The sequence below is a fragment of the Heterocephalus glaber genome, unplaced genomic scaffold (genome assembly GCF_053883595.1).
Source record: "Heterocephalus glaber isolate CG9 unplaced genomic scaffold, H.glaber_assembly_v1.0 deba00001504, whole genome shotgun sequence".
Classification (NCBI taxonomy): domain Eukaryota; kingdom Metazoa; phylum Chordata; class Mammalia; order Rodentia; family Bathyergidae; genus Heterocephalus; species Heterocephalus glaber.
In genome coordinates, this window is record NW_028258324.1 from 48,873,413 (window position 1) to 48,899,727 (window position 26,315).

A 26,315-nucleotide genomic window follows, 5' to 3' on the forward strand; every position below is an offset into this window, starting at 1 on the left:
CAGTGATAATATTTTCAGCTACCTACATGCTCAGGTAAGCATGTACCAGGCACTCTTCTAAGCGTTTTATGTGTGATGGTTGACTTCCTCAGTCTTGTGAGATTGGCCCTACAGGTTGAATATTTCTTGTTTTAATGCTTGGAACCAGAATGTTTTCACATTTCAGAGTTCTGTGCCCTTTGGAATATTCATGTGGATTTTACTTGCTGAACATCTCTAGTCTGAAAATACAAAACTTTCGAAACATCATCAGTGCTCATAAAGTTTTGGATTTAGAAGCCTTTCAGATTGTGGAACATTCTGGAGTTCAGATTTTCAGAGAAGTTATGCTCAACCTGTATTGCTTTCTTCACTTTATAGATTGGGAGACTGAGGCACAGAGAGAGGTTTACTAGTATGTCTGTGATCACACAACTAGTAATTGGGGAGTTTAGGGTCAGATCTAGAGGAGTGTGGGCCCCACATCTGGGACACAATGAGTGCATTATGATTGGTCAGTAAAGAAGACTATATTCTCTTCGCCAAACCTTGTATTTATCTTTTTTTTTTTAATGCCTTAGATAGTATTGTGTCATGATTTTAGAGAAATGTCTAATGATACTCAAAATCCATCTACTAGGAAGCAGAGATCACTGTAGAGAGTAATATATCAATAGTAAAGGAATTTGACTTTCTATTTTTCTATATTGGAAATTAGTTTCATATTTAACTTGTAAATTAATTAAAATGCATTGTAGTCTAGTGGGTAGAGCTAGTTATTAGGTTTTGCTCAGAGTTTAATTGGCAGTTTGATTTTAAACTTGAAGTCAATAGTTGTAAGGTATCTTAGTGTAAAATCAGGATATTTACATATAGGTAAATGGTATATGATAGTAGATATATACATTACTCAACGATGTATTTCCTCATGATAATGAGATATGATTAGAGTGCACAAATATGTGTGTATGTGCATATGGCTTGGAAGGAACAGTTTTAGACTATGTTTTACTACTGAAGGTTAACCATTGGATAACATAATTAGCTTTTCTTGAGAGATCATAGGGCTGAATGAAACTGGCTAGTTTAAGATGATTTTAATAGAAGTTACAGTTATTGTACCTTTTTTTTTTTGTACCGGGATTGAACTCAGGACCTTGTACTTGTGAGACAGGCACGGTGCCACTGAACTAAATCCCCGGCCCTATTGTAGCTTTTTAATGTGAGTTGAGTGGTTTTTGGCCATCTGAAATGTTGCCCTGAGAGGAGAGGAGGTCACATGGCTGCTGGAGGATTGGACCTAAAATAGTTTTGTAGGGATAATGTAAATCAAGTTTGTGATTTATTTCCAGAAGCCTATCAAAAAGAAAGTTTGGGAATATATTCTGTAGAGTGTATTTCAGAAAATCTGTTAAAAATAAGAAAAGTAGATCATACTTTTGTGATCATAAGCTGCTTTATGTAGCTTGTAAAACTATCTGAATTTAAAAGTTTTGCAGATGTGTTCAGCACATGAAACCTGTTCAGATGTTTTAGTATTGGTTTTACTCTAAAACTAAATGTTGTTCAAGTTGCCTCTTTTGAGAGAAATTATGACAGAAAGGAATAGCTTAGCGTTCTGCTGGGAAGATTCTGTTGGGAATCCTTGTTTTGACTGTTTGCTTTTGTTATGGTTATTTTATGTCTTAAGCCTGTTTTTGCCTGTTTTGAGCCTGTTTTTGAGGGTCCCCAAACTACTTGTCAAAGAGCTCATTGTAACTTCATACCCAGAAACTTCATAGGCCTAACTGTCTGTTACACCTGAGATCACCACATTAATATTCTTAGCTGCCAGTCAGTCTTTTCTGTTTGAGGTAGGTTTAGTCTGTAAAGGGCAACCAGGATGTTTATATGAAAACCAGGAGAAATTGAGAAACTTTGCTGAGTATTACTTTTGCCAGATACCCACTCAAAAGTAGAAGTAACATAATATATTATTAACCCATACTCTCTAGTCATTAAAAGTAAATAGACAATGAATATCAAATAAATGATAGAATTTACAGAGGAAGAAAAGTGTTTAGAGAACCCCCTGGGTCAAATTAAGACTACTTTTTGATTCAGTCTTTTTTTCTGTTTGGTAGTCTCTGATGAATTTAATAAAATTAAAGCATTCAAAGATTGCTTAATAAAGCTTTAGTGTTAATAAACATTTTTCTTCAGTCTTTAGAGGGAAGATTTGTTTTTTAATTCTTTGTAAATCTTATCAATAAAGCCCTGGCTAGGGCAGCTCATTTGGTGATTAAGATATGAAACTTTATTTTTTCATTTCTGTGGCTGACATTCATAAGACCTGTAAACAAAAACAGAGTATGATGAAGCACAAATTAAAGGAATCTGGCATTGCTCCCAACTGGAAGAGAACAATAATAGTTTGAACTGTAATTTACCAGGGTGTCACAGCCATCATACATTAGGTGGACATACTGTCCAAGGTCAGAAATTTTTTTTCCAAGCATGAATAGTCATGTATTTATTTTAAGCTTCTCCCACATAGCCAGGGTAGGGGGAGCCAGAGGGAATGTGTAAGTTGGAAGCCAATGAAGTAGACGGTATTTTTTTTTTCAGTGAAAAGTATTATTTATTGGTTATTACATTCTAAGAATTAATGAGGTGAGGGTGAGTATAGAACTTTAAAAAATACAGAATAAAGCATATCATATTTTTATTATGACAAGTCTGAGTTTTAGGAAGCATAGACTTATATGGCTAAATAATTGAGGTAAGAGACCTGAACCAGTGGATTTATACTTTTAGGAAATGAGGAAGTGGATTCAAGGCTTCCATTTTAGATTCAGATGGTGATGAGACTGCCAACTTCTTCAAGGGGACATTAACCATCATTTTTGTAAATTTTAGACATTTCCAAGTTAACTGCACAAATTAATTAAAAATTATTTTGTATTAAGCTTAAGTGATGTGAAACGAAGGACAGGCTTATAGGAATACTGTGTCCAGCTGAAGTACAATGGATCTGAATTTGGGGTTAAAGGAGGAAAAGGAACAGAGTATATTTATTTAGATGAATTACTTTAGTTTTATCTTGGAAGACTTGGCACTAAATGAATATTGATAGTTTCTAATATGCTAGACTTAAAACTGGATCTTATAGCTTCTTACTGGATTTTTAATGGGAATTTTGTAACTATGTCCATAGAGTTCTTGGAGACCCACTGGCCTGTATTGGGCAATTGGATGTTTAAAGGCTGGGATTGTATACTTCTTGATTTCTTTCAGTTTCTTCTTAAACTGTATATTATAGTTCATGAATTCTAAAACACATGTTACCTGCCCTCTTTTTTAACATCTTTCAAAATAACATGTATTTTACAGTTGATCGAATGTCAACTGAATGCAACAAGGCAGCATTTTGTCTTCTTTAGTAGTGTTTAAAACTATGTTATGTTTTATTGATGGTCCTTCGATTTGGTGAAATAATGTTTACAAAAATATAGTACCTGTGCTATACAAAAAATATGCCTCAGGACACCCCACTCCCCTTGGGCCACAGGAGGGATTCTAGACTTTGGGGCTTGTTAATAAACATAGGTGAATTTTATTTTGTTTTCTTTTGAAAAATAATCCTCCTGGAACTTAGTAGAAAAGCCCAGACCAATACTTATACTGTAAAGAGTCACCACGCAGAATCTGCAGAGTGGGATAAAACGAAGAAGCAAATATTCTTAAATGAGAAAATTTTATTTTTTAAAACAACAAAGTCAAACAGAAGCAGGCATTTCTAGGTAAAACCTTTCCATGCTATTTTATGAATCACGTGGGCAGTTTTTATAAAATTCATGAAATTTAATCAAGATAGTAAGTAGGAACATAAAATCACTTCAGAAATAAAGGTCTTCCAAACCTTCTTGCTAGATTATCAGCTATTATGTTAATTCTTTTTCTTGGCATTGGGGGATAGTGTTGGTGCTTAAAGGCTGTCAACTTACTTATATGTTTCAGTAGAATGAATGGTTATCAAGTATTCCTTTCTAATAGTTCTGTTCAATTGTGTACTTTTTTTTTTTTTTTAGTTAAGCTTTTTATCCAAGTGCAAAAAATGGAAAGATTTGCATATGACTACTCATGAATGTGATCTCAAAAAGACTGAACTCAGATCTTAGGGAAGAAAACATCCCCCTTTCCTGGCTCAAATGAGAGAAATGTCAGCTGAGAGTTTATTTAGTTTTTGGATGTGTTACCCATATGTAAAATCATTAAATCATTATTTTTATATACATTTTTAGAGAGTTGAGATTTTTGTGGCTGACACATTTACATTATAAAGGTTGGAAATGAAAATTAGAAAGTATCTTGCTTATTGCCTTATTCTGTGGTTACAGAAAAAAAAACTTTTGGGTTATTACATTTATTACAGATAATGAAACAATTTAATATGAAATTAACTTAAGGTTATGGATTTCATATGACATATACACACATCAAAAATGTAACTATTAATGATTACAAATCGTGTAACATTAAAATTACTCACAAATCTGAGAACGTAGACATTTAAATAGTGAACACAATACTGACTTGAACACGAAAGAACTCAAATGTAATTCAGGATGAAGAAACAGTGATAGCATTTCAAGCCTGACTTTGGGAGGCCCTATTTGGGGGCTCTACCTCTGCCAGGGGGTTGAGTTTTCAAGTGCAAAGACCCATGAGTCACCAGAGGCATGGGAGATGCAGTATTTCTCTCTCATTGGTCATTTTGGCTCTGGGTGGGAGAGATGGTGATGGGCTTGTTTTTGCCTAAATGTGACTACCGTAGTCCAGGGTGATAATAATTCCCCACACATCGGGAATACAGAGACTGAGGGAATGCAATGTTTTTAGAACACTGTGTGTTGAGGGGGAGTGTCACTGAAGGGGCAACCCAGGGCCTTTTCACTGAGCTTCCACCTCAGCTCTTAAAAAAACAAAGCAAAACAAAAAATACTTGTTGAGACAGTTTAGAAAAGAACAATGGTAGGAGGGCCCAAGGGCATGCAGTTGCAAAGGGTCTCATAAAAGGAGAAGATGAAGAAATCTCAAGTGGTTTGCCTGTGAAAGAAGAGGGCAGAAAGGGTTTAACTGTCCAGGTATCTTAAGGATCATTTTATGGAATTGAGGTTACGTTTAGTTTGCATGGCTCTTAGGAAAAAAATTCAGATTTATGCTTACTGAAAAGTTATACTTTTTTGCTAGTTAGGATGGCTTAAGAGTGGACTTTGATGCATTTTGTGAACAGAAACTCGGAATTGCCTGAAGTATTCTGGTCATTTGCTAGAGATTTTGTTCAGCATTTTAGCCTTGAGTGGGGAATTGATCTGGATGGCCTTTAAGACCCCCCAAAGAGTTCGCATTTTATAATCTTGACTGTCAACTAAAGTATTTATTAAGGTTTTATCAGCTGCTGTACCTGTTTCCCTATTCTTTGCTACATAGTGTCTCATATTAAGCTATCACCAGGGGCTAGTAATCATATAAATAAATGCAATAATTGCCCAGACTGCTTCTTAATAGTGCTTACTATTCTTTATTATATAAAATTCTATGATCATTCTGTTGCTATGGGATCATAATAATAGTTTTATTATTATGAAAGCTGGAGAACTATTTTCAGCTAAATTATAGTTAGTTGAAGTATATTCAATTAAGTACTCATTAATAGGATAAAATTTATGGTACCTTGCTACTGCCTTTTTTTCCCTCTACATTTTTAAATATTGTGCTAAAATCAAGACTCAGCTAATTGGGCTCAAAGTAACTAATGGGTTGTGCTTCAAGGATCTTGAAACTGCTTGCTTATTTTTTTCCTATCATGTATAGTATTTATTGTTTTTTTTCCAGGTTCTTATTTCTCTGAATGGTCCATAGAGCCCTGCATCAAAATCACTGGGGTTTTTGGTAGTGTGTGGGTTGGAGAGGTGACCATTTATAGAAAAGAAACAGATACGGAGGGCTAGAAATCTACATTTTCAAAAGGACCCAGAAATCTGATGTTACAGATATTTGAGCATAACAGCAAGAAAGAATTTTTTAGGGAATGTCAACTGACAGCTGTTTTCTTTTCTTTTTTTTTTTGGTACCGGGGATCAAACTTGGGACCGTGAGCTTTTGAGGCAGGCAGTGGCACCACTGAGCTAAATCCCCGGTCTTAGCTGTTTTCTAGAATTTGCAAACACAGACCTAAATCACACCAGTATGACCCAGCATATCACTCTAGAAAGAAGCATCAATGTCTTCAGGTCTCCTTTCCTTTGCGTGTAACATGGACAGTTAAGTGACTTGCCCAGGACCATACAGATTGAATCACCGGTCTCCACTGAGCCTTCTGCTTTTGATGAGGAAGAATTTTGAAGAGTTTTAAAAAATACTGTTGGAAAGCTAACGTGAACCAGTGACCAACCTCTATTCCTATGCTACTTTTTATGAATTTCCGTTTTGAATGTCATGCATGTGGTGTGGGCATAGGCCTTTTAATACATGACGGGGACAGTGTGACAACTACTCACTTGAGATTAATTGGGGGCAGCTTTCTAGCTATGATGTTCTGTCTTGTTTGTGGTTTTCTCTTTTCCTGCCAGGTATTTCCTCTTCCCTTTTCCTTTTTCTTCCACATTGGGTTTCTGCCTAGCTCCTCCCCACTTTTTCAAGAACAGGGTCAGTTTTCTGCCCCAATCCCTCATTTCTCTTTATTGCTGTTCTGGATTCTAGCAACCCATCTGTGAATACTGCCCAACAGACTTGGACCACTATCCATGGCCAGGAATTTTTTCACTCAAATATTTTGACATTGTTTTACTGTTCTAAGAGTGAACATGGCCCCTGGGTAAGTATGAGGCTGAAGGGGTGTCTCACTGTGCTCAGGACACGTGGGCATATATATGCACATAGGGATCATTTTACAGGTGAAGTCAAGGGAGGAGAAGCACAAACCGCAGTAGTTTCTCAGAGCAGTGCTGTGAATAGCAGTGAAAAAAAGGAAATGCCTGTCTTCTCCATCTTTACAGTTTAATCTGAGTGGGACTCTTTGGAAAGGGAGGGATGTAATCCTAAAGTGTTGCTTTGAAAAGATTTATGAGTTGCTCAAATTTGTGTATAGCGTATGTGTTTGTGGCTGTACTCTTGCTTAACTGTTGTAGTGTCATATGCAGTGTGATATACTGATCATGTCATTTGATATAGTATCACTATTCCTTTTGTATATATTTTTGTTTGTTTTTATTGAATGCTGTGATTTTTTTCTTCTTTGCCCCCCTTGCCTCTCCCAGCCTGGCTTAGTCTTGGCCATTCCTGATTAACAAACTGAAGTTAGTAGATATCTAGACGAGCTAGCTCTAAAATCTATCTGTTCTCTTAAAAATCTCCCTTCTTTTTCAGCTCAGGAGAAGTAGCAGTAAATCAGTGAGGAGAGCTTTCTGGTAACCCAGGTGTAAACTTTTCATTTTCCTTTGTCTCTGCTTCCCTTTTGTAAATGGGTGCTGGCTTTTGAGAGTGAACTTGCAGCTTGTTCAGGTGGATCACTTGTTTGTGAAGTCTGTGTGCCAGCACTGGAAAGCACCTAGGGTCCAGCCATGAAGTAGGCAGCTGCCCCTCAGACAGCTGTCAGTCATCTTATCCCTGAGAAAGTCGCTGTTCAGGGTGACCCAGCCTTCCCACAGTTGCTTAGAGGTGGTGACCAGACTCCAAGCCCTGAGGAGACCTAACCTATTTGTCCTGGTTGCTTACTGTTAGTCCTCAGCCTGCCCTTTGCTTTTCACATACAAACAGAAGAGTGAAAGCACCAGGCTATGTAAACAGGGTCACTCTGTAGGAACTCTCATTTGCTTTCCTGGCCTCCTTCTGTGTGGTTTTGCTGTGACAGAGACTAGAACTATAAATGGAACTAGTCATCTCAAAGCCCATTATTAGGTTCCAGCCATTGGACAGTGTACTTTTGTTAGCAATCCAAACACCTTTATAAAATTAAATTAACTTTAGAAGAATGTTGGTTTCTGGTTGAGAGACAACTTCCAGTGTGACAGTGGGCCATTTTGAAGGAGTGAACTGCCTTCTACACTGGAGATACAATGTAGTACGTAGACTGATACGGTATGTGTTTTATGAAGTACTGTATTTGGTTCATTATTTTTTTATTTCCATAATAACTTTTGATTATTTTTGGCACTTCTGGTCTATGATCCTGGGCATTTCTGTCTTAAAGGGCATTGGAATGTTGTCAGTAAAATGCCTTTAGGATGTTGTCAGAGGCTTTCCTTTCTGGCAGGGATCTTGCAGGGGCAACAGAAGCCCCAGCCCTGAGCAGTTAAAAGGATCCTCTGTGGTTTGCTTTTTAAGCCTCATTAAAGCAAAAAATAATTGAACTCCCCAAAATACATTGAGTAATGATACGTTGGTAAAGCTACACATTATTATTACTTGCAATACAGCTTTCAGGTAGGTGATGTTTTTAATGTTTTCTCGTTGGTAACATATGAATAATGTAAAACAGGGCTTGTGAGGAATGTAATCACATTTTCTTGTCTTGGTTAATAATTTCAGTACTAATTTCAAACCTGCCCCACTGGAGCATGACCTTGGAATTATAAAGAGCAGCATAAATAAAGTTGGAAGTTCACACTTGCCCCTGAATTCTCCATAGAATTGTGATGAAAATATCTACTTGCTTACTCCTTTGTCCCTCCTAAGAGAAGCAGGCATTGTAGCAAGGCAGGTGGGGTGGGCCTGTGGAGGAAGAGTAGGCAAGTTTTTATTCATCCCTGTTTCCCATTACAGCTCTTCCTGAGCAGAGGTGACAGACCTCTAGGCAAACCCCTTTAGATACCCAGGGCCACAGTGATACGTTCTGTCCCATTTCAGCTGGCATGGCCATAGTTGCTTTCCCTACATTGTCTTTTCACAGACAGTCTATCTTTTTTATTCTTTTCCCTGTAAATTTATAAATTTTAATGTTATTCTTTAACAACACCAGTCTGCGTTTTGTCTCAGAGCATTTAAAATGAAATTTAAATTACCTTACTTTAGTAGGGAGAGTATCAGGAAGTTTTTTTACCCTCAGCAAGACTATCTGGAATATTCTTCTAGGAAATTATGCTCACCTTCTCCTACTCAGCTTTCCTAGAAACTCCCTCTGGAATTTGTTATTAGCTGAAATACTAATGGGTCCTCTTTATTCTGCATGGGGAAATGTAAGAGGCTCTCTGATGCTCTTGATGGGCATAAGAGAAAACATGCTGGGAATGGTTTGCCTTTAAAAGCTTTGGGAAAAAAAATGGCTTAGTGTGCTTTCTGAAGCCCTTGTCTTCATCTTGTTGTTAATATTTGCAGGGACTTGACTGTGTAAAATATCAGAAGCCCTTTCTCAGTGTTACTGAGGCATATCATCTCCAGAGCTTTGAAGTTTACAGTTCAAACCTTATTTAAGTTTAAATAAGCATGTGCATGATCACCTGCCATTATAAACCTGGTAATAAAGATAGTAAAGACTGGATCTTAATATTCATGTAAATAACTGACAAAGTGATACTGAATGTTTTTTGTCTGTAGTCTGGGTAAATTAGTTCCTAATGTAGATAGGGTGACAGTTTAACCTAAAGAGCAGGGCCCTGAGATCCTGGGAGATCCAGGCTGGATGTGTAAATGAACCCACTGTTAGCTTTTTCCCTCAGTGATTAACTCGCACCTTTTTGTTAAGTCTTCTACTTAGTTTCTTTAATCATTTCTGTTGCTAGACTTGACACCCCAAGTGCTCATGCTGCTTGAAATGGATAGGCTCTATGCCTGAGTCCTTGCTGAGACACAGAATTCTGTCAGGATCCTCAGGCCTAAAGCAGGCCACAGGGCTGACCTCCCCACCCCCAAACAGTTCTGCGCACCTGTGCATTACTCATTCTGCATGCCATTCTCTACATAATTAAGAACAGAAATGTCATTGTGTCCTTGGCATTCTACACAGGCTCTGGCAACTACATTGGGTTTAATAAAGGTTTGTTGAACTGCACGAAGCAACAACCACCTAGTTTTAAAAACTGAAGTTAAAGGTTATATTACAGGCCTCTGTTTGGTACCTGATATCTTTGACAGTCTTAGAGCTTGCATTTCTGTAGTTTTGAATTTAAATCAAGTTCTTTGTCAGCCACATTAGCTCATCCTGCCTGTTGTGAATGGACTCACCAACTTCTTTTACCACTCATTGCCAGTCTGAGAGTTCTAAATATTCCTTTTCACCCAAAGATAATCAGTACTTTCCATCTCTCAAGCTCTTCAAGTCTGATAAAACAGTTGCTGCTTCTGTATTTAGTAGTTCATTGTTCATGTGTCTGTTGTAAAATTTAGCGTGACTTTTAATTCCTGTAGCATGTTATATAATGAATGTTTATTGAGTTCAATAAAATATTGACTAATGTCTGTGTAGTGCTATATATTCACACAGTTATATAGATTTTTTTCTTAACATTTAAGCTATAAAACACCTCAATAAAGTAGATAATTGGATAGATATCTCAGTTTTACTGAAATTAAAGAAAACTAGTATTCAAAAAGTTTAAGCTGTGAGAATTAAACCCTGATCTTCCTATTTCTGATGCCCTTATAGCAGCTAAATAGCAAAACAAATTGAAAGAGGAGCTGTTGGAAAGAAAAGATTTGCATTTCGAAATGGCAAGACAGATTGGTTAACAAGTAAGCGCAACACATTGTTTCGTTTTTGAAATAGTTAAATGAAAAGAACCGGTGACCTGTTGTTTATGAAGTCTATCCTCAACTCAATTTTGGTTCTTGGTATTGGTTTACTTCAGGAATATTTTAGGAAGAAGGTTTAGTCATTGGACAGTTTGTTGTTATGATCATTTGCTACTCCTAAGGACAGTGGTCGGACCAGATAAGAAATTATTGTAATAAAGACAGCATCAGAGAGATCAGCTTTCAGAAAACCAGGACTGGTCCTTTTGATTTAGATCTTACTGAAGACATTGAGATAACTGGCACACCCAGCTTTCTAAGGTTTCCTTGAAATTGGACAAAGAGAACAGGTAATTTTTGGAGCAGGTGAGGCCTATGATTAGGGTTGGAGAAATAGATTGCTATAAGGAAAGCAACCACTTCTATCTTTTATCGATCTTATTTTTTAAAATGAATTGTCATTTTTATATATTGAATACATTACATTTTCAAAAAGAGGACTACATCGAGGTTACAAAATGTGAATACCGCAACAGTATGTTAGTTAAGTAACTATGTAATTCATTTGGCCTCTGGTAAATAATTACACCATATTACTGCTTTTGTTCATAAATACTGTATTTTTCTTCTAGTAGCACCATGCTCAAGTGTTTAATTACCAGTATTGCTCAAGACACTATTAGGTGCTTGTTGTGCATAAGTCTTCTAGTCCTCAAAGCAACTCTCGAAAGTAGCAGTCAGTACCCATTTTCATAGGTGAATGAAGTGCTGATATAAGAGATTTGTGTAACTGACTCAAGGTTATGATGATAGAAAGCTGTAGGAATCCAGATGCAAACCTAGGCCTCCTGATGCCCAAGGCCTTTGTTCTCTTCAATGGTCCAGACTGCTCTCCTCTTAGTCTACTCTCTAGTAGGATGTCATTGAGACTGTATGCTTTCTCATCTCACCTGACCAGAGCAATGTGCCATCAATACCTAGCTTCTGTGTGAAAATGACACCTGGAGAGCAAATTAATATGCATCAGCATTTTAAGGAATAAAACATCTTATTTGTGAAAGAAAGTAAAATTAGAACAATATTGTGCTAAAAACTAGAAATGAGTTTCTTTCTCTGTTGTTCCATCTTTTGTCATTACCTGGGTAGGACAGTTTCATTATGAGCTTCAGTTTATTTATATGTAAAACATTGAGACCTCTACTAATTCCTAAGGGGCTTCTAACACCCCCCCCCCCGTAATTATGGATGTTTCCACAAGAATGTAATCTTTTAAAATCTTGCTAAGTTTTAAATTTAGATAGTGTCTAGAATGCCATTTTTTGTTTGTTTATTTGTATGTATGCCTGTATTCTCACAATTAGAATACTAGTTTGTTGCAGATAGAAAATGTATCTACTAGTGTTGCATAGCAAAGTGTCTGAAAATAGCATCTTCCCAGATATAAATGATTATTGAAGGAAGATGTGCTCGAGGGCATTTATATTCAGTTATTTTGATACATTATTAGTAACCCCAATTTTATTCTCTTACTTTTCCTTGGTTATATGCTTAATGTCAATTTTTAAATTTGTCTTTTAATAATTGAATTGAAATCATATTACATAAAATTATCATTTAATTCCTTGGTATTTAGCACATGTATATATTTGCAGTTTTCACTTTTTTTTCATTAAGTTTATTGGTACATTTTAGGTATAAAATACAGTTACATTCATCATTGGGATCTTGTACCTTTGGATGAAGTATCTTGGTTCTTATTTTTTTCCCCTTCCCCTGCCCTCCCTTCACCCCCTCCACCCCTTCCTATTTGCAAAGACTTTGTTTCCATTGTTTTTCTTTTCTCATATTTTTTCTTTTCCCTTCTTTCCTTTCCCCTAACCCTCCCACTTCTCCTACTCCTTTAGACCTTTTCTTCCTATTATACAATATCAATTATACATTTTTTAAATTACAATATCAAAATTGAGAGGACATTACCACAGATTTCACAGAATTTAAAAGGACATAGAAAGCATATTACAAAAATCTTTTTTGAAATAAATTTGACAACTTCTAAGAAGTATCTTGGAAGACAAATTAATGAAACTGACTCTGGAGGAAATACAAAATTTGAATAACACCTATTAAAGTATATTCCTAGCTTGAAAACCTGCCTATATGACAACAACAGGCTCATATACATTTTAACTGATAAATTATATCAAACATTTAAAACAGAAGAAAGAAGGAACACTTCTCCCCTCATTTTAGGAACTCAACATTGTGCTAATCCTAAAACTGGATAAAGATAATAGAAGAAAAAAGTATGAACATAGATAAAAATTTGTTTAACAAAACAAACTTTTAGAGGTCAGATCTGGCAGTATGTAGAAAGTGGTTTTATTATAGGAATGGCAGTGTTGGTTCAGCATTGGAAGATTCACCCCCATAAGTTATCATTTTAACAGAGGAGAGGAAAAAGCCATGTGATCCTGTCAGTAGTTGCAGAAAAAGTATTGAACTAAATTCTACAGCTTTTCATGGTAAAAGCTATCAGGAGACTAGAAGTAGAACAGAACCTTCTCAACAGATAAGCCATGTACTCCATACTTCAGCATACTTATAGCATACTTCCAGCCTTATATGAATGGAAAAGATACAATGTTTTCTCCCTAAGATGGGGAACAAGGGCAGATATGCCTACTCTTCATCTGTCTATTAAATTTTGAAACATAGGCCCAAACCCAAAGAGTCTGGCGATAAAAAGATACAATTAGTATACGATTGGCAAGGTAGAAGTAATATCTTTGTATGTAGATGAAATGATCATCTACAGAGAAAATACTAAGAAATCTCTAGGAACCCCTAGAACTTGTATTTGAATTTAGCAGGATTAGAAAACACAAGGTATATATAAAAATTCAGGTCTATGTATACTTGATATAAATGAAGAATTGGATATTAAAATTTAAAAGTAATGCAGGAGTACAAAGGACCTACAAAAGTAAAAAAAAAAAAACAGTGTTGGAAGACATTTATTACCTAATTTTAAGACTTCCCCTAAAGCTGCAGTAATCAAGGCAGTGTTATCTTAAGACATATAGATCAATGGAATAAAACAGAGACTCTAGAAATAGAAACACATATATATGGTCCACTGAGTTTTGAAAGCTTATTTAACATTAACATTTTATAGAACATAAGCTTAATTCAAGAGCAGAGGAAAAGATAGTGTTTCCAGCAAATGGCACTAGAACACCTGGTATCCGTATGTAAAAAATTAACCTCAACCCTTTATTTCCATACATAAAGATAACTCAAAAGGATCTATGAACCTAAATATGAAAGATTAAAACTATAAAACTTTAAGAAGAAATTATAAGGGAAAATATTCATGAATTTAGGGTAGGCACGAATTTCCTAGGATACAAAAAACATGGTGTATAAAAGAAAGAAATTGATAAATGTGATTCCATCAAAATTTAGAACTTTAAATGACATTGTTAAGAAAATAAAAAGTATGTTTATTTGCTATTTCTACTTCTTTGAGAAATGTCTGTTCATTTCAGATGCCCATTTTTGGATTGGGTCTTTAAATTTTGGAGGTCTGATTTTTTTTAAGTTCTTTGTGGATTGGAGATAGTACACCTTTGAGGAACAGCACGTGAAGATTTTTTCACACATCGTGGGTTGTCTCTTTACACTGTTGGTGGTTTCTCTTACTGTGCAGAAGCTTTTTAATAAGAGATCCTACTTGTTCATTGTTTATGCTAGTTCATGAACAAAGAAGTAGAAATAGCAAATAAACATGAAAAAATGCTCAACATCACTGGTCATTCATGAGATGCAAATGAAAACAATGCTGAGATTCCACCTCACTCCAGAAAGAATGGCTGCTATCATGAAATCAACCAATAACACATGCTGGTTGGGCTGTGGAGCCCACTGCTGGTGGGAGTGTAGACTGGTGCAAGCACTGTGGAAATCAGTAGGGAGATACCTCAAAGAGCTAGGACTAGAAATCCCATTTGACCCAGCTATCCCCCTGCTGGGTATCTTCCCCAAGAATTAAAAGAACCATACCACAGTGATATATGCACACCCATGTTTATAGCAGCACAATTTGTAATAGCTAAAACTTAGAAGCAGCCCAAATGCCCATCAACTGGAGACTGGATAAAGAAAATGTGGGTTTTTAAAAATAAAATGGAGTACTACTCAGCCATAAAAAATGAGAAATTAAGAGACATTTATACCTAAATGGATGCACATTGAGGCAGTACTCTTAAGTGAAATAAACAGGACACACATGTAAATACTGAATAGTTTCTCTAGTGTGAGAAACAAAGTGTAAATAAGGACTAAAAGGTATAATAGATAATGTGAAGTAGGAAGAAAAGGGGCGAAGGGGAAGTAGGAGGGGTAGGAGAAAGGAAAGAAGGGAATGGAATTAATATGAGAAAATGAAAAAATGGAAACAAAGTCTTTGTAAATAGGGAGGGATGGAGGGATTGAAGGGAGGGCAGGGGAAGGGGGAAAAATAAGAGCCAAGAGAATTGTGTAAAGGTGCAAATTTCCAATGATGAATGTCATTATATTGTATACCTAAAATGTACCAAAAAAATATAAAAAAAAAATGGAAAAGTAGTCCTTAAACAGACCATATTTATAATACACATAACCTAAGACAATATATAAACAACTCTTACAGCTCAATAATAGACAACCCAATTAAAAAGTAGACCAAAAAGATGATAAATAGCCAGTGCAGATATGTATTAACTTATCATTGTCATGACTTTTTCTTTTTGTTGGATTCTCCCCCTTTGCATTTAATTTCTTGTCACGCCCAATGGATTAATTCTGCTGGGCTTCCTGGGGTTGTGATCCTCATTGTCTTTTCCTAGGATATTGTCTAAAATTTTTTGGGAGTGCTGGTTTGGTATTCATGAAGTTCCTAAGGTGCTCTTTGTCGTGAAAGTATCTTATTTCACCATCTATTTTGAAAGATTGTTTTGCAGGGTACATCAATCTGGGTTGGAGGCTGTTTTCCTGTAGGGCTTGAAATATGTTACTCCAAACTCTTCTAGCCTTGATGGTTTGTGTTGAGAAGTCTGCTGTGATTCTGATGGGCTTTCCTTTGTATGTGATTTGTTTCTTTTCTCTAACTGCTTGTAGAATTTTGTCCTTCTTGTGGCTTTCTGGAATCTTAACTATTATATTCCTATGTGTAGAATTTTTTTTTGAGCAAGGCTAGTTGGAGTCCTATATGTCTCACTTATCTGTATGTCAAGTTCTTTTCCCCTGCTTGGGAAGTTTTCTGCCATCACTTCTGTGAACAGTTTTTTTATGTCATCTGTACTCTTTCCTGTTTCTTCGTTGACTCCAATCAGTCTTATGTTATGCTTCTTTGCATTGTCTAGCAGCTGCTGGATTGATTTCTCATGGTCCCTTACTATTGTAAAGCAATTTTTCTTTTCCTGTTCACTAATTGCAATCTTATCTTCTATATCTGAAATTCTGTCCTCACATTGGCTCATTCTGCTGTGTAAGCCTTCAACAGTGTTTTTAATCTCCTGGATATCTGTTTGCATATATTTTATGGGTTCCATTTGTTTCCTGTGTTGGGATTCCATTACGTTCCTCAGTTCCACTATTTTTTTTATGTGTCTTCTCTAGATTTATTAATCATGTCTTGCAGTATGGGCAGAATTTCTGCTGTTATCTGAGAAATTATTTCTGATTTCATTTTTTCCAGATCCTCTTTTTGTTACCAGTTCAGGGAGTCCAGGTGATTATCAGATTGTTCCATCTCGTTTCCCTTTGGGGTTGCTTGAGGTGATCTGGAAGCCTGGATTTGAGACTTGTTTATGTGTCTTCTTATTTTTAGGTGGTGGTGGTGGTGATTTTGGTGGCGCCGGCGGGGCTCACCTGTGCGCGATCGGGGGTGGGGGGGTGGGGGGGTGGTATGGCAGCCCGGAAGGTTCCTCATGTGCGCTCCGAGCGGCTCACCTCCTGTGCGCTGGGGGAGGGGGTGGTACGGTGGCCCAGAAGCCTCCTGCTGGGAGCAGCTCAACTCTTGTGTGGGGGGGGTACCTTTGTTTTTTGGTACCGGGAATGGAACTCAGGACCTTGGGCTTTCGAGGCAGGCATGGCACACCACTGAGCTAATTCCCTGGCCCTTCACTTTCTTAATAGTGCCCTTTGATGCACAAAGATTTTTAATTTTGATAGTCTATTTTTCATTTTGTTGCCATGAAAACTTACTCCTTTTTTCTGCTACGAATTTTATTGTTTTAGGTCTTATATTTAGGTCTATGATCCATTTTGAGTTAATCTTCATATATGATGTTAAATAGGGACCTAAGCAAATTCTTTTTGCCTGTTGAGATCCCTGAAATTTTAATGAGAATTACATTGAGTCTTCAGATTGCTATATTATTGCCATCTAAATAATATTAAATCTTCAAATTTATGTATTCATTAGATCTTTCTTAATCTCTTCCATTAATGTTTTTTCCTTTCAGCATCCATGTCTTTCACTGCACAGGTTAAATTTATACTTGGCTTTGTTACCTTTTAGATGCTGTCATAAATGGAATTCCTGATTATTCACTGTTGGTGTGTACAAACACCATCTGTGCTGATAAAATACCTTGTAACTTTACTGAATTTGTTCATAAGCTCTAGTCATGTATTTGTGGAATCTTTGTGATTTTTAACCTATTAGATCACGTCATTTGTCATGGTTTTACTTCTTCCAATATGGATGCCTTACTTTTCCTTGCCTAATTGTTATGGTTAGAACTTACATTACAGTGTTGTACAGCAATGGTGAAAGTGAATGTTCTCATCTTCTTCCTAATCTTGAGGGAAAAACTTTCAGTCTTTAATCACTAAGTACAATGTGGGTTATCATTATTTAACCTACTAAAAATCAGAAACTATGGAAGTGTGTTCCCCACACAGTAGAATCCATGACAACTGGTAACTGGTTAGAAATGCTAATACTTTCTTATTGTGCAACAGTAGAAAGTAAGGCCTTGAAATTTGCATTTGGAGATACTATCCAGGAGATTCTGATTTAAGAACCACTGTAGTAGAGTTCTTTGAAGTTAGGACTTGTGCTTCCTTTTCTTTGTATTTGTCTTAGTTGCCTTTAGGGTCAGTAAGACTAATCAAAGTGTCTGAATAATCTCTTAGTTGGTGTAAGAGTGTTGAGCCACCATGAATAACTTCAGATTTAATCTTAGACACAAGACTTTTCAGAAAATTTCATATTTCATATTCCATCTCAGACCCATGGCAAACGTACATGTGCTTTCATTTAGACAATTCAGAGATTTCCAGGACTGCTTCAGAAAGTAACAAGAGTGATGGAATAAATGCGTTAGAAGAAATGAGGAATACTTTGAGGGGGATTAATGGCAGTGTGTCCTTTTACAATAGTAATTTTTAAAAATGTATACATTCACCCTGATTTTAGATCACCTCTAATACCTAGGCTTTCCTCTATTTTCTGTGATATGGGAATAAATTCATAGGATCATTACATTAATTACTGGTGATTAAGCTGTTCTCCAACTTTTCGGTTTCAAGGTTTGCTGTAAGTAAATGAAAAATCAGCTCATTAACAAATGTTAACAGATTTGTAAGATGTTAGATTATGTAGTTTTATGATATACTTAAATGCTTTTTTGACTTGTGTCATTGTGTCATTATTTAGTAAAAATAAAGAATTCTTGATTGTTAAAATCACATCTTAAAACTTGAAATTGATCAAGTTCTCATTTTTTTCATGGAATTACTTGATTGTCCATAAACATTGTATTTCCAGTTTTAGAAATTGTATATATGACGTTTTTCATCTGTCTGTAGACAAATTCATGTAGTCTCAAGCTGAGCTTCTTAGTTTTTTGCATCAAAACAACAAAAAACCCTCATTGCTTGGTGTGTTTATATACTTTTTGTCTTCAGATTAGTGTTCCTGCACGCGTGCATCGGCATAGATATGCCTGTATATAACCAATGTTTAATCACAGGATTTCCAGATACCTTAAGAGATTTTTTACTTTCAAAAAATCTAATAATTTAATAATTTTCCAGTGTAATAAAGCAACGGATTGATTTGAGAGATTGTGTGGCCCTTTTCTTTCTTTCTTTTTAATATAGCCCATGTTGGTAGTTTGAACAAGAAGAGAATTTCAAAAAACTTTCTGACTATATTCTAAGGGTTGTGCCCTTTAAGTGTTGTTTTTGATGAGGATATGGATTTAAAAAAATAAAGAGGAGCCTAGCCTTAGATGTTTAGCAGGGGAAATTTTTGTTCTAATTAGGAAAGGATTACAATAGAATGGGGGCATTCTGAAACACAAACAGTTGAGCAGTGGATAATAAATTCACTGATTGGGAGATAATGTTGAGGAAGACAGTAACTTTCTCATACTATCATTGTGAATAGGATTTTATTTTGCTTGTTTTTAAACTCCACAGAGCCTAGAGTCGCAGTGGTTTATTGCAGAAAGGACAGGAACCTTGGGGTTCTCAGGCACATTGAGTTTCAGAAGCCATCCGTGTGTATCTCAAAATGTCCTTTGAAATGGTTTTGATGACAGTGACAAGAGGAAGGGGAAATGCGCATGTTAAAGTCATTTGGCCACTGGAAATCAAGGCCAGGAAGAAAACATTTTCTAGCTATAAATCACTTACTTTTCCTACATTCCTTAAAGCATTTTACATAAATGACTTTAACAGTTTTAAGGGTCATGCCTGGGCTTAAGTGTCTGCATGGTATATATACATCTGGTGATTAAAAAGCAATACTTTATTGAGATGGTAGCATTTTTGTTCACATCTATCCTGTGAAATATTTGATGTTTTACCTGCTGAGAAAGAATTGCCCCTTAGGTCAATATTGTAGGATGTGTACTTACAGATTTTACCTGTTGCAGAACATTGTAATTAAAAATTTTAGTCCTTAGAATGTAATTGTAACAGAAAAGAAAAGCAACAAGAAGCTTTCAATAAAATAATGAAACTCATTGTAAAGAGTAATGATGATTGGTGACTTTTGATTATTGTACCATATACTGCTGTAAGATTTTCTCATGTTCTGTGGAGTTTAATTTTTAAATTTAACCCCAAAAAGGGGAATTGTTATTCTCATAAATATTGAAAAATGAGGCTCACAGAGACTAAATGAATTAATTGTTCATTAATTCAAACAGTGTAAATAGTGAGCTGAGGTATAAAAACAGGCAGAAAAACAATCTTCTCTACCTGCTCTATACATCCAAGTGTATTGACCCTTTATTTCAGATAGTGCTCAGGCTGACACTGAAATAATCACTTTTGGTTTCTTTTTAAGTGAACGAATTCAAAACAGAATATAGAGTAAATAGCTACATATCTTGATAGCTGTGGCAATAATGCTGAAGCTGGTGAGAAAGACGAACTTGGAAACCATTGCCATCACTGCTCAGTGGATGTGTTGATTTAAATTATACTTAAAAAAAATGTGATTTTAGAGTAATCCAGTCTTTGGTGATGGTGGGGAGGGACGGTAGAGATTGAACGCAGGATCTCATGTATGCTAAGTCTGCTTTTACCACTGAGCCATACCCTCCATTTCTCAGTGATCCATTCTTTTTTGCTTTTTTTTTTGGTACCGGGGATCGAACTCAGGTCCTTGTGCTTGCACAGCAGGCGGCGAAACCACTGAGCTAAATCCCCGGCCCTCAGTGATCCATTCTTACGCCATTTTGTGTTTGTGCTTTAAATTATTGCCAATGTGTTAACTTGGGAGAGAAAGATTGTGATTTTTTTTTTTTTTAGATATCAGAAAGTTTAGTGATTTGCTGTATAGTTTGTGGACTTGCATTGAATTCACATCACTTGGAATTTTACTTGAATATTTTGTGTCATTTCTGCCCTACTTCTATGATTGATTTTCCCTGTGTTTGCTGCGCTGTTCATGTGCACACCACTGTCCTGGCCTCCTCTTGCCCCTGCATCCTCCAGTCATAACACTGGATTGTACTGTGATGTGAAAGGTGCCTTATGCTTACATGTAAATGCAGCACTGGGTACCAGGATCTGTCTTCTTTTGCCAAGTAAAGTGTTCTCTGGGTTTTTGTTCCAGCTGAGCAATTTTCATTGCCGGCAGCACAACACACATTAGGAGAAAGCAAATAAACAACACAGGGTGCTTGGAGCCAGGAAGTCGAATTGCAGACTAAAACCTCATAGTTTTGGATTGACGTTCGGGAGGTGCGATCCTGAATAGGAGAGCCAGCTACCAAGTGAAGAACCCTGAGGTTTTTTTCACTTCCAGGGTATCAAGTTGGTTTTGATGTTATGACAGTCGTTTAACTATGACAGTTGTTTAACTCAGACTATGTCATAGATAACTGAGTGTTAACCTTGCCATTCATTAGTTTGCCTTAGACATGTGATTAACATTCATTGAATTAAATATCTGGAAACTAACCTTGTATTGACTTAATGCTTTACTTTGAAATAATCCAAATGAATTTGACATAAATATTCCTAGGAGTGCTTAATTTGAAAAATAAGATCTATTGTTTTTCTCCTGCCCTATAAAAGGCAGGCTAAAGAAAGCCAGTTTGGGGTATTTTAAGTCTTTTCTTTCAAATTAATGTATGTTATAGTAATTTAATGAAAATAAAAATATAATTGAAAATTATAAACCAAAAATCTATAGGCGCTTTTTAAACAAAAAGAGAAAAGCTCATTTCAGAGTTCACTTTTTAACATTTATTAATAATACATTTTCCATAGGTCAAAAATAGAGAGAGAGAGAGAGAGAGAGAGAGAGAGAAAGAGAGAGAAAGAAAAAACCTTTGTGCTTTACTATTAAGATTTCTTTTAACTGGGTCGGGGATTTAGCTCAGTGGTTATACCGCTTGTCTTGAAAGCGCAAGGACCCAGGTTCAATCCCCGGTACCAAAAAAAAAAAGATTTCTTTTAACTAAGCAGTCTGGGGTTTATGGAAATTGAGGTTTTATAAATACTAAATATTTATGAAGATGTTTTAGTTTTTGTTTTTTGTTTGTTTTGGGTTTTTTTTTTTTTTGCTTGTTTTCCTTGAATTGTGGAAAATTCCTTTTTAATTATGGTTCCAGGTCATCAGGATATGCCAATTATTTAAGAGAAAATAGGCAAATGATTATATTTAGTTTTGATGGTGCATTGTAGTACCAGTGATTATTTGGAATGATGCATGATTCTTCAGCTATTAATATCTTGTTCTTACCTTTTTTAGGACCTGCTGAAGTTCCCATGATGTCGCCCAATGGATCCATTCCTCCCATTCATGTGCCCCCAGGTTATATCTCACAGGTACAATATTTGATGGACTTTTCTGCTTACTATGTGCGCTGACATCGTTCCAGAAAACTGTATGTTGATGCCTCAGAAACTTATGCTGTGAATTAATTTAGTTATGGTAATGCTAGGGTTGCCATCGTGTTTGCAGCACCATGTGACACTTCCCTGGTCTTGCCACTCAGAGTGCCAGAGTCAGAGAAAAACGGAAGTGCTACAAGGCTGGCTATCCTCTGCTGGCTTAGATTTCATTTCTGATCGCCTAGTTGTGATTCCTTCATGGAGTGTGCTGCTATAGAAATTTCATGCATTACAACTTCCATGGAAAAGTTTTTGTAGACTTAATTAGTAAAATCAAAGATGACATTGTTCTTTGTCATGAGAATTCTATGCCTCCATAATGTGACATAAGCTGAACTTGGTGAATTACTTAAGTATAATGTAAGAACTGGGCTGTTTGTCCTTCAGTTTCTCTGAATTTTGCTTTTCTCTTAACTAAAATGATGGTAATAGCAACCTCAGGGATATACTGAGAAAACAAACACAATTTTAAAGGATAAAATTGCATTCCTATACCTGGATAAGGTGTGAAGTGTTCGAGTGCCTGGAATGCAGTGGCTGTCTGCTAATACTTGAGTTTGGGGCCTAGTCTCAGCTCAGTCCTCATGTCTCCCTGCTTCTCCCCACCCAGTTACCTTTCCACATACCTCAGCTGTGTTTTTGGTTTTTTTCCTTTTTGCCTCCTTTGTCCTTTGTTTCCTGATCATAAGAGGATAATATATGCATTGGAAAAAAAATTAGCAAAATGACCCGGAAGAATATAAAAAATATTTATAAATATACTACCCAGAGATGATAAACACTGTTAACATTTTTTAGCTTTTATCTTTCCCAATGTCTTTTTGTTGTTGTTGTTTCCTTTTTTTTGTATTCTGTCTCTGCCTCTGCTTTTTTTTTTTTTTTTTCTGGTACCAGGGATCAAACTTAGGACCTTATGCTTGGGAGGCAGGCGAGGTGCCACTGAGTTAAATCTCCAGCCCTGCCTCTGCTTTAAAGTGGCTTAAAACTGCAATTTTCATTTTTTAATGATTTTTGCTAGGGTGACAGAAATTGGCAACTGCATAGGAAAATGGCTGAAGCATAGGCAAGAATTAAAGATTTATCCTTCTCTGATGTAAAAATGTATCTATTTCTTCACTGTAAGGCATAGCACAGCCACTAATTTCATTTTTTCCATCCTTTTATGTGAGCCAATTTGACTTTTTTTTCTTCTAGTTTTTGAGTAGCCAGATACTTGGCCAGTTTTCTGCCTGTTGCAAATAAATGACTTGTTTTACATAAGTCTTTGTAAGTAAGAATCACTAGAGGGAGAAAAGAGTGCAGAATAGCCTCTTCCATCAAGGACACAAGATGATGAATGACATTCACGTCACTAGTCAATTAACAGAAGAGAACAAGGAATGTAGAATTCCATTATGTCTCCTGCTCATTTATTTTGAGGAAGTGTTTCATTCCATTGAACACACTATGGTTCTCACCATTGTGACAGCAAAAATAACACCTCCTTTTATGCTAAAAGGGTTGCTACAAGGAATACTAGTTAAAAACTGAACATTTTATTGGCAAGAAGCTGCAGTGTGCTTTTTCTTCCTAGTGGTGTTGCTGTAATTATATTAAATGCAAAACATTTATGGGAGTCTTAGGAAGAATGAAGAATTATGACCTTAATATATTTCTGATTCTGAACAACTATTTAAAGTAGAAAGGGTAAAAAAGTAGAAAGCTGTAAACTCACTCTTATAAAACTAATGATAAAAGAATATGACACTCCTTCCCAGCTGACCATTATGGTAAAAAATGCTAGAAGATATTGGAAGAATAGTAAAAGCTGAACAATTTGGATTTGTGATGGAAAAAGAGTAACCAGTAGTCTGTAAGGTATATGTATAACTTTTCAGTTGGGCTCCTTGATCACAAGATGGACTCAGTTTATTTACCTCCAGCAATAGATTATATATCTTTAATGATGTGTCACAACAGAGTGTCTGTGAAAAACAAGTTAATATGACAAAAACTGAACTGAGAATTGAATAGGATATGTATATACCATCTTCTTTAAGTCTGACAGCAGATACTCTTCAAAGATGTGATGAGAGTAGAACTAAGTATGAAGTGTCTTAATAGACTTGTCATCACCATGAGTCCTGAGGAGCAAAATATATTGTTGTCATGAGTTGTAGAAATAATGACTACATATTTTTTTAAAAAAAGACTCCTCACCCCCGCCAAGCTGGACATATGTGAGAAGTGCTCAGAGCTGGTCTGCCCCATGCTCGTCAGTTCTGTGTTTCATCCCTGTCACACCTTTTTCCGATGCACTTTGTGGCTTACTTGTTTATATTTAGAGTTGTGTGTCCATTGCATACAAATAAAGTTCTATAGTAGGGTGAGTGAGATCCTTAAACAGTCAACTGTGCTCTTCTTCCACACGGTGACATATTAAATTTCTGTTCTTTGGACACATTTTTGCCTTTCCTTAACTACGTACTTTTGTGTCCACTATTTTGCTCGTCTGGAATACTCTACAGCAGTGGTGGTGAACCTGTGGCTGCAGGTGGCTGTTTATTATCATTGAAGGCTCTAAAAGGTTCACCATCACTGCTCTAGAGCCCTTCTTTGTCTCTTACATTACTACATAGCACTGTACATGGCAATGTAAAATGGTATACCCACTTTGGAAAACAGTCTGGCAGTTTCTCAAATGGTTCAGTGTAGAGTTACCATATGGTCCAGCAGTTATACTCCTTCTGTCATTCTGTCATACTGTGACCCAGTCAGAACCTCCAGCACAGAAATAATTGTTCTGTTCTTTCGACACCTTTGACATGTTGTCTTTATCTATCATGGAAAACAATGCATTTTATAATAATCCTCAGAGATTCTTATTGCTTCATGTGGATTGTATCTCAGCATCTAGAACACTTCCGGGCACATAATAGGTACTTAATGAATGTGAGTCATAATCTAAACTTAAACTTAAATGCAGTAAGTAGTCTTGCACTGCTTAACATTTCTGCCAATGACAGACTGCATATACCACAGTGGGTCCCCTATAATTGAGTTCTTTAATTCTGTCATAACTGATTTAGTTTGTGTAAGTATAGTTGCTGATGTGCACACAACAACAAAAATGCCTAAAGAGACTTTTCCCAGAATATTCCTCTGCCATTACGTGATAGATGACTGTATGAGAGAGGTTCATCTGTATGCTTCAGAGATCTGTAGGTTCAAGTATAGTAATATAATACCACATATCTGGAAAATAAGGTCAGACTGATCTGTACCTGCAAGTAATGAAATGCTCTGAATGTATTTAAAAGACAGAGTATCAAGATAATTCAGAGGTGGAAAAATGACCATTTTCAACAATTGGTGCTGACAGCCAGATATCCATATATGCAAAAAGAATGAAATTTAACCTTCCATCTTATATCATACAAAAATTAAGTGAAAATTGATTATAAACAAAAGAGCTAAATAGTAAAATTTTATAACCTTGGATTAGGCACTATGTTAGAAGTGACAGAAAAAGCATGAGCAACAAAAGAAGAAATAGGTAAATCTGTATCCATATTAAACTTTTGTACCTCAAGGAACACTATCAAAAAAGTGAAAATATCACTCACTGAAAGAGGAAGTATGTGCAGATCATCTATGAAAAGAAGGGACTTGTATCTAGGATATATAAAGATCTCTTACAACTCAAGAGTAAAAGACACCCCAATCTGAAAATGAGCTAATGACTTAAATAGATTTTTAACCAAAGAAGCCAGAAAAGTGGCCATTTAGCACTTGAAAAGATGTTCAACGTCTTTAGCCGTAAGAAAAATGTCTATCAACACCACACAACACACTAAGATGGCTATACTGAAAAAAGTAAAACCATAATAGCAGTTGGTGCATTCACGCACTGCCTGTGGTAATATAAAATGGTATACCCACTTTGGAAAACAGTGACAGTTTCTCAAATGGTTCATTGTAGAGTTACCATATGATCTAGCAGCTGCACTCTACATGAGTGTTCAGAGCATTATTCATGGTAATTTCAAAATTAAAACACAAATATCCAAGTGTTATGAATGGGTAAATATACTGTAATGTGATATACCCATAGAATAGATTATTATTTGGCCTTAAGAAAGAGTACTGATATATGCTAAAATGTGGATGAACCTTTAAAACAATATGCTAAGTGAAAGAAACGAGACACAATAACTGCATATTGTATTATTCCATTCATA

At 36.1% G+C, this 26,315-nt stretch overlaps 1 protein-coding gene across 6 annotated transcripts in view; it reads left to right on the forward strand.

The window, feature by feature from the left end:
• The window catches only part of Fndc3b (fibronectin type III domain containing 3B), a 335,425-nt gene that overhangs the window by 146,078 nt on the left and 163,032 nt on the right, over nucleotides 1-26,315 (forward strand). For all 6 annotated transcript variants that reach the window (XM_021254196.2, XM_013071609.3, XM_021254201.2 and 3 more), the window contains exon 4: nucleotides 21,953-22,029. In XM_021254196.2, coding sequence (XP_021109855.2) covers nucleotides 21,953-22,029 — 77 coding nt within the window. The remainder of the gene's footprint in view (nucleotides 1-21,952; nucleotides 22,030-26,315) is intronic.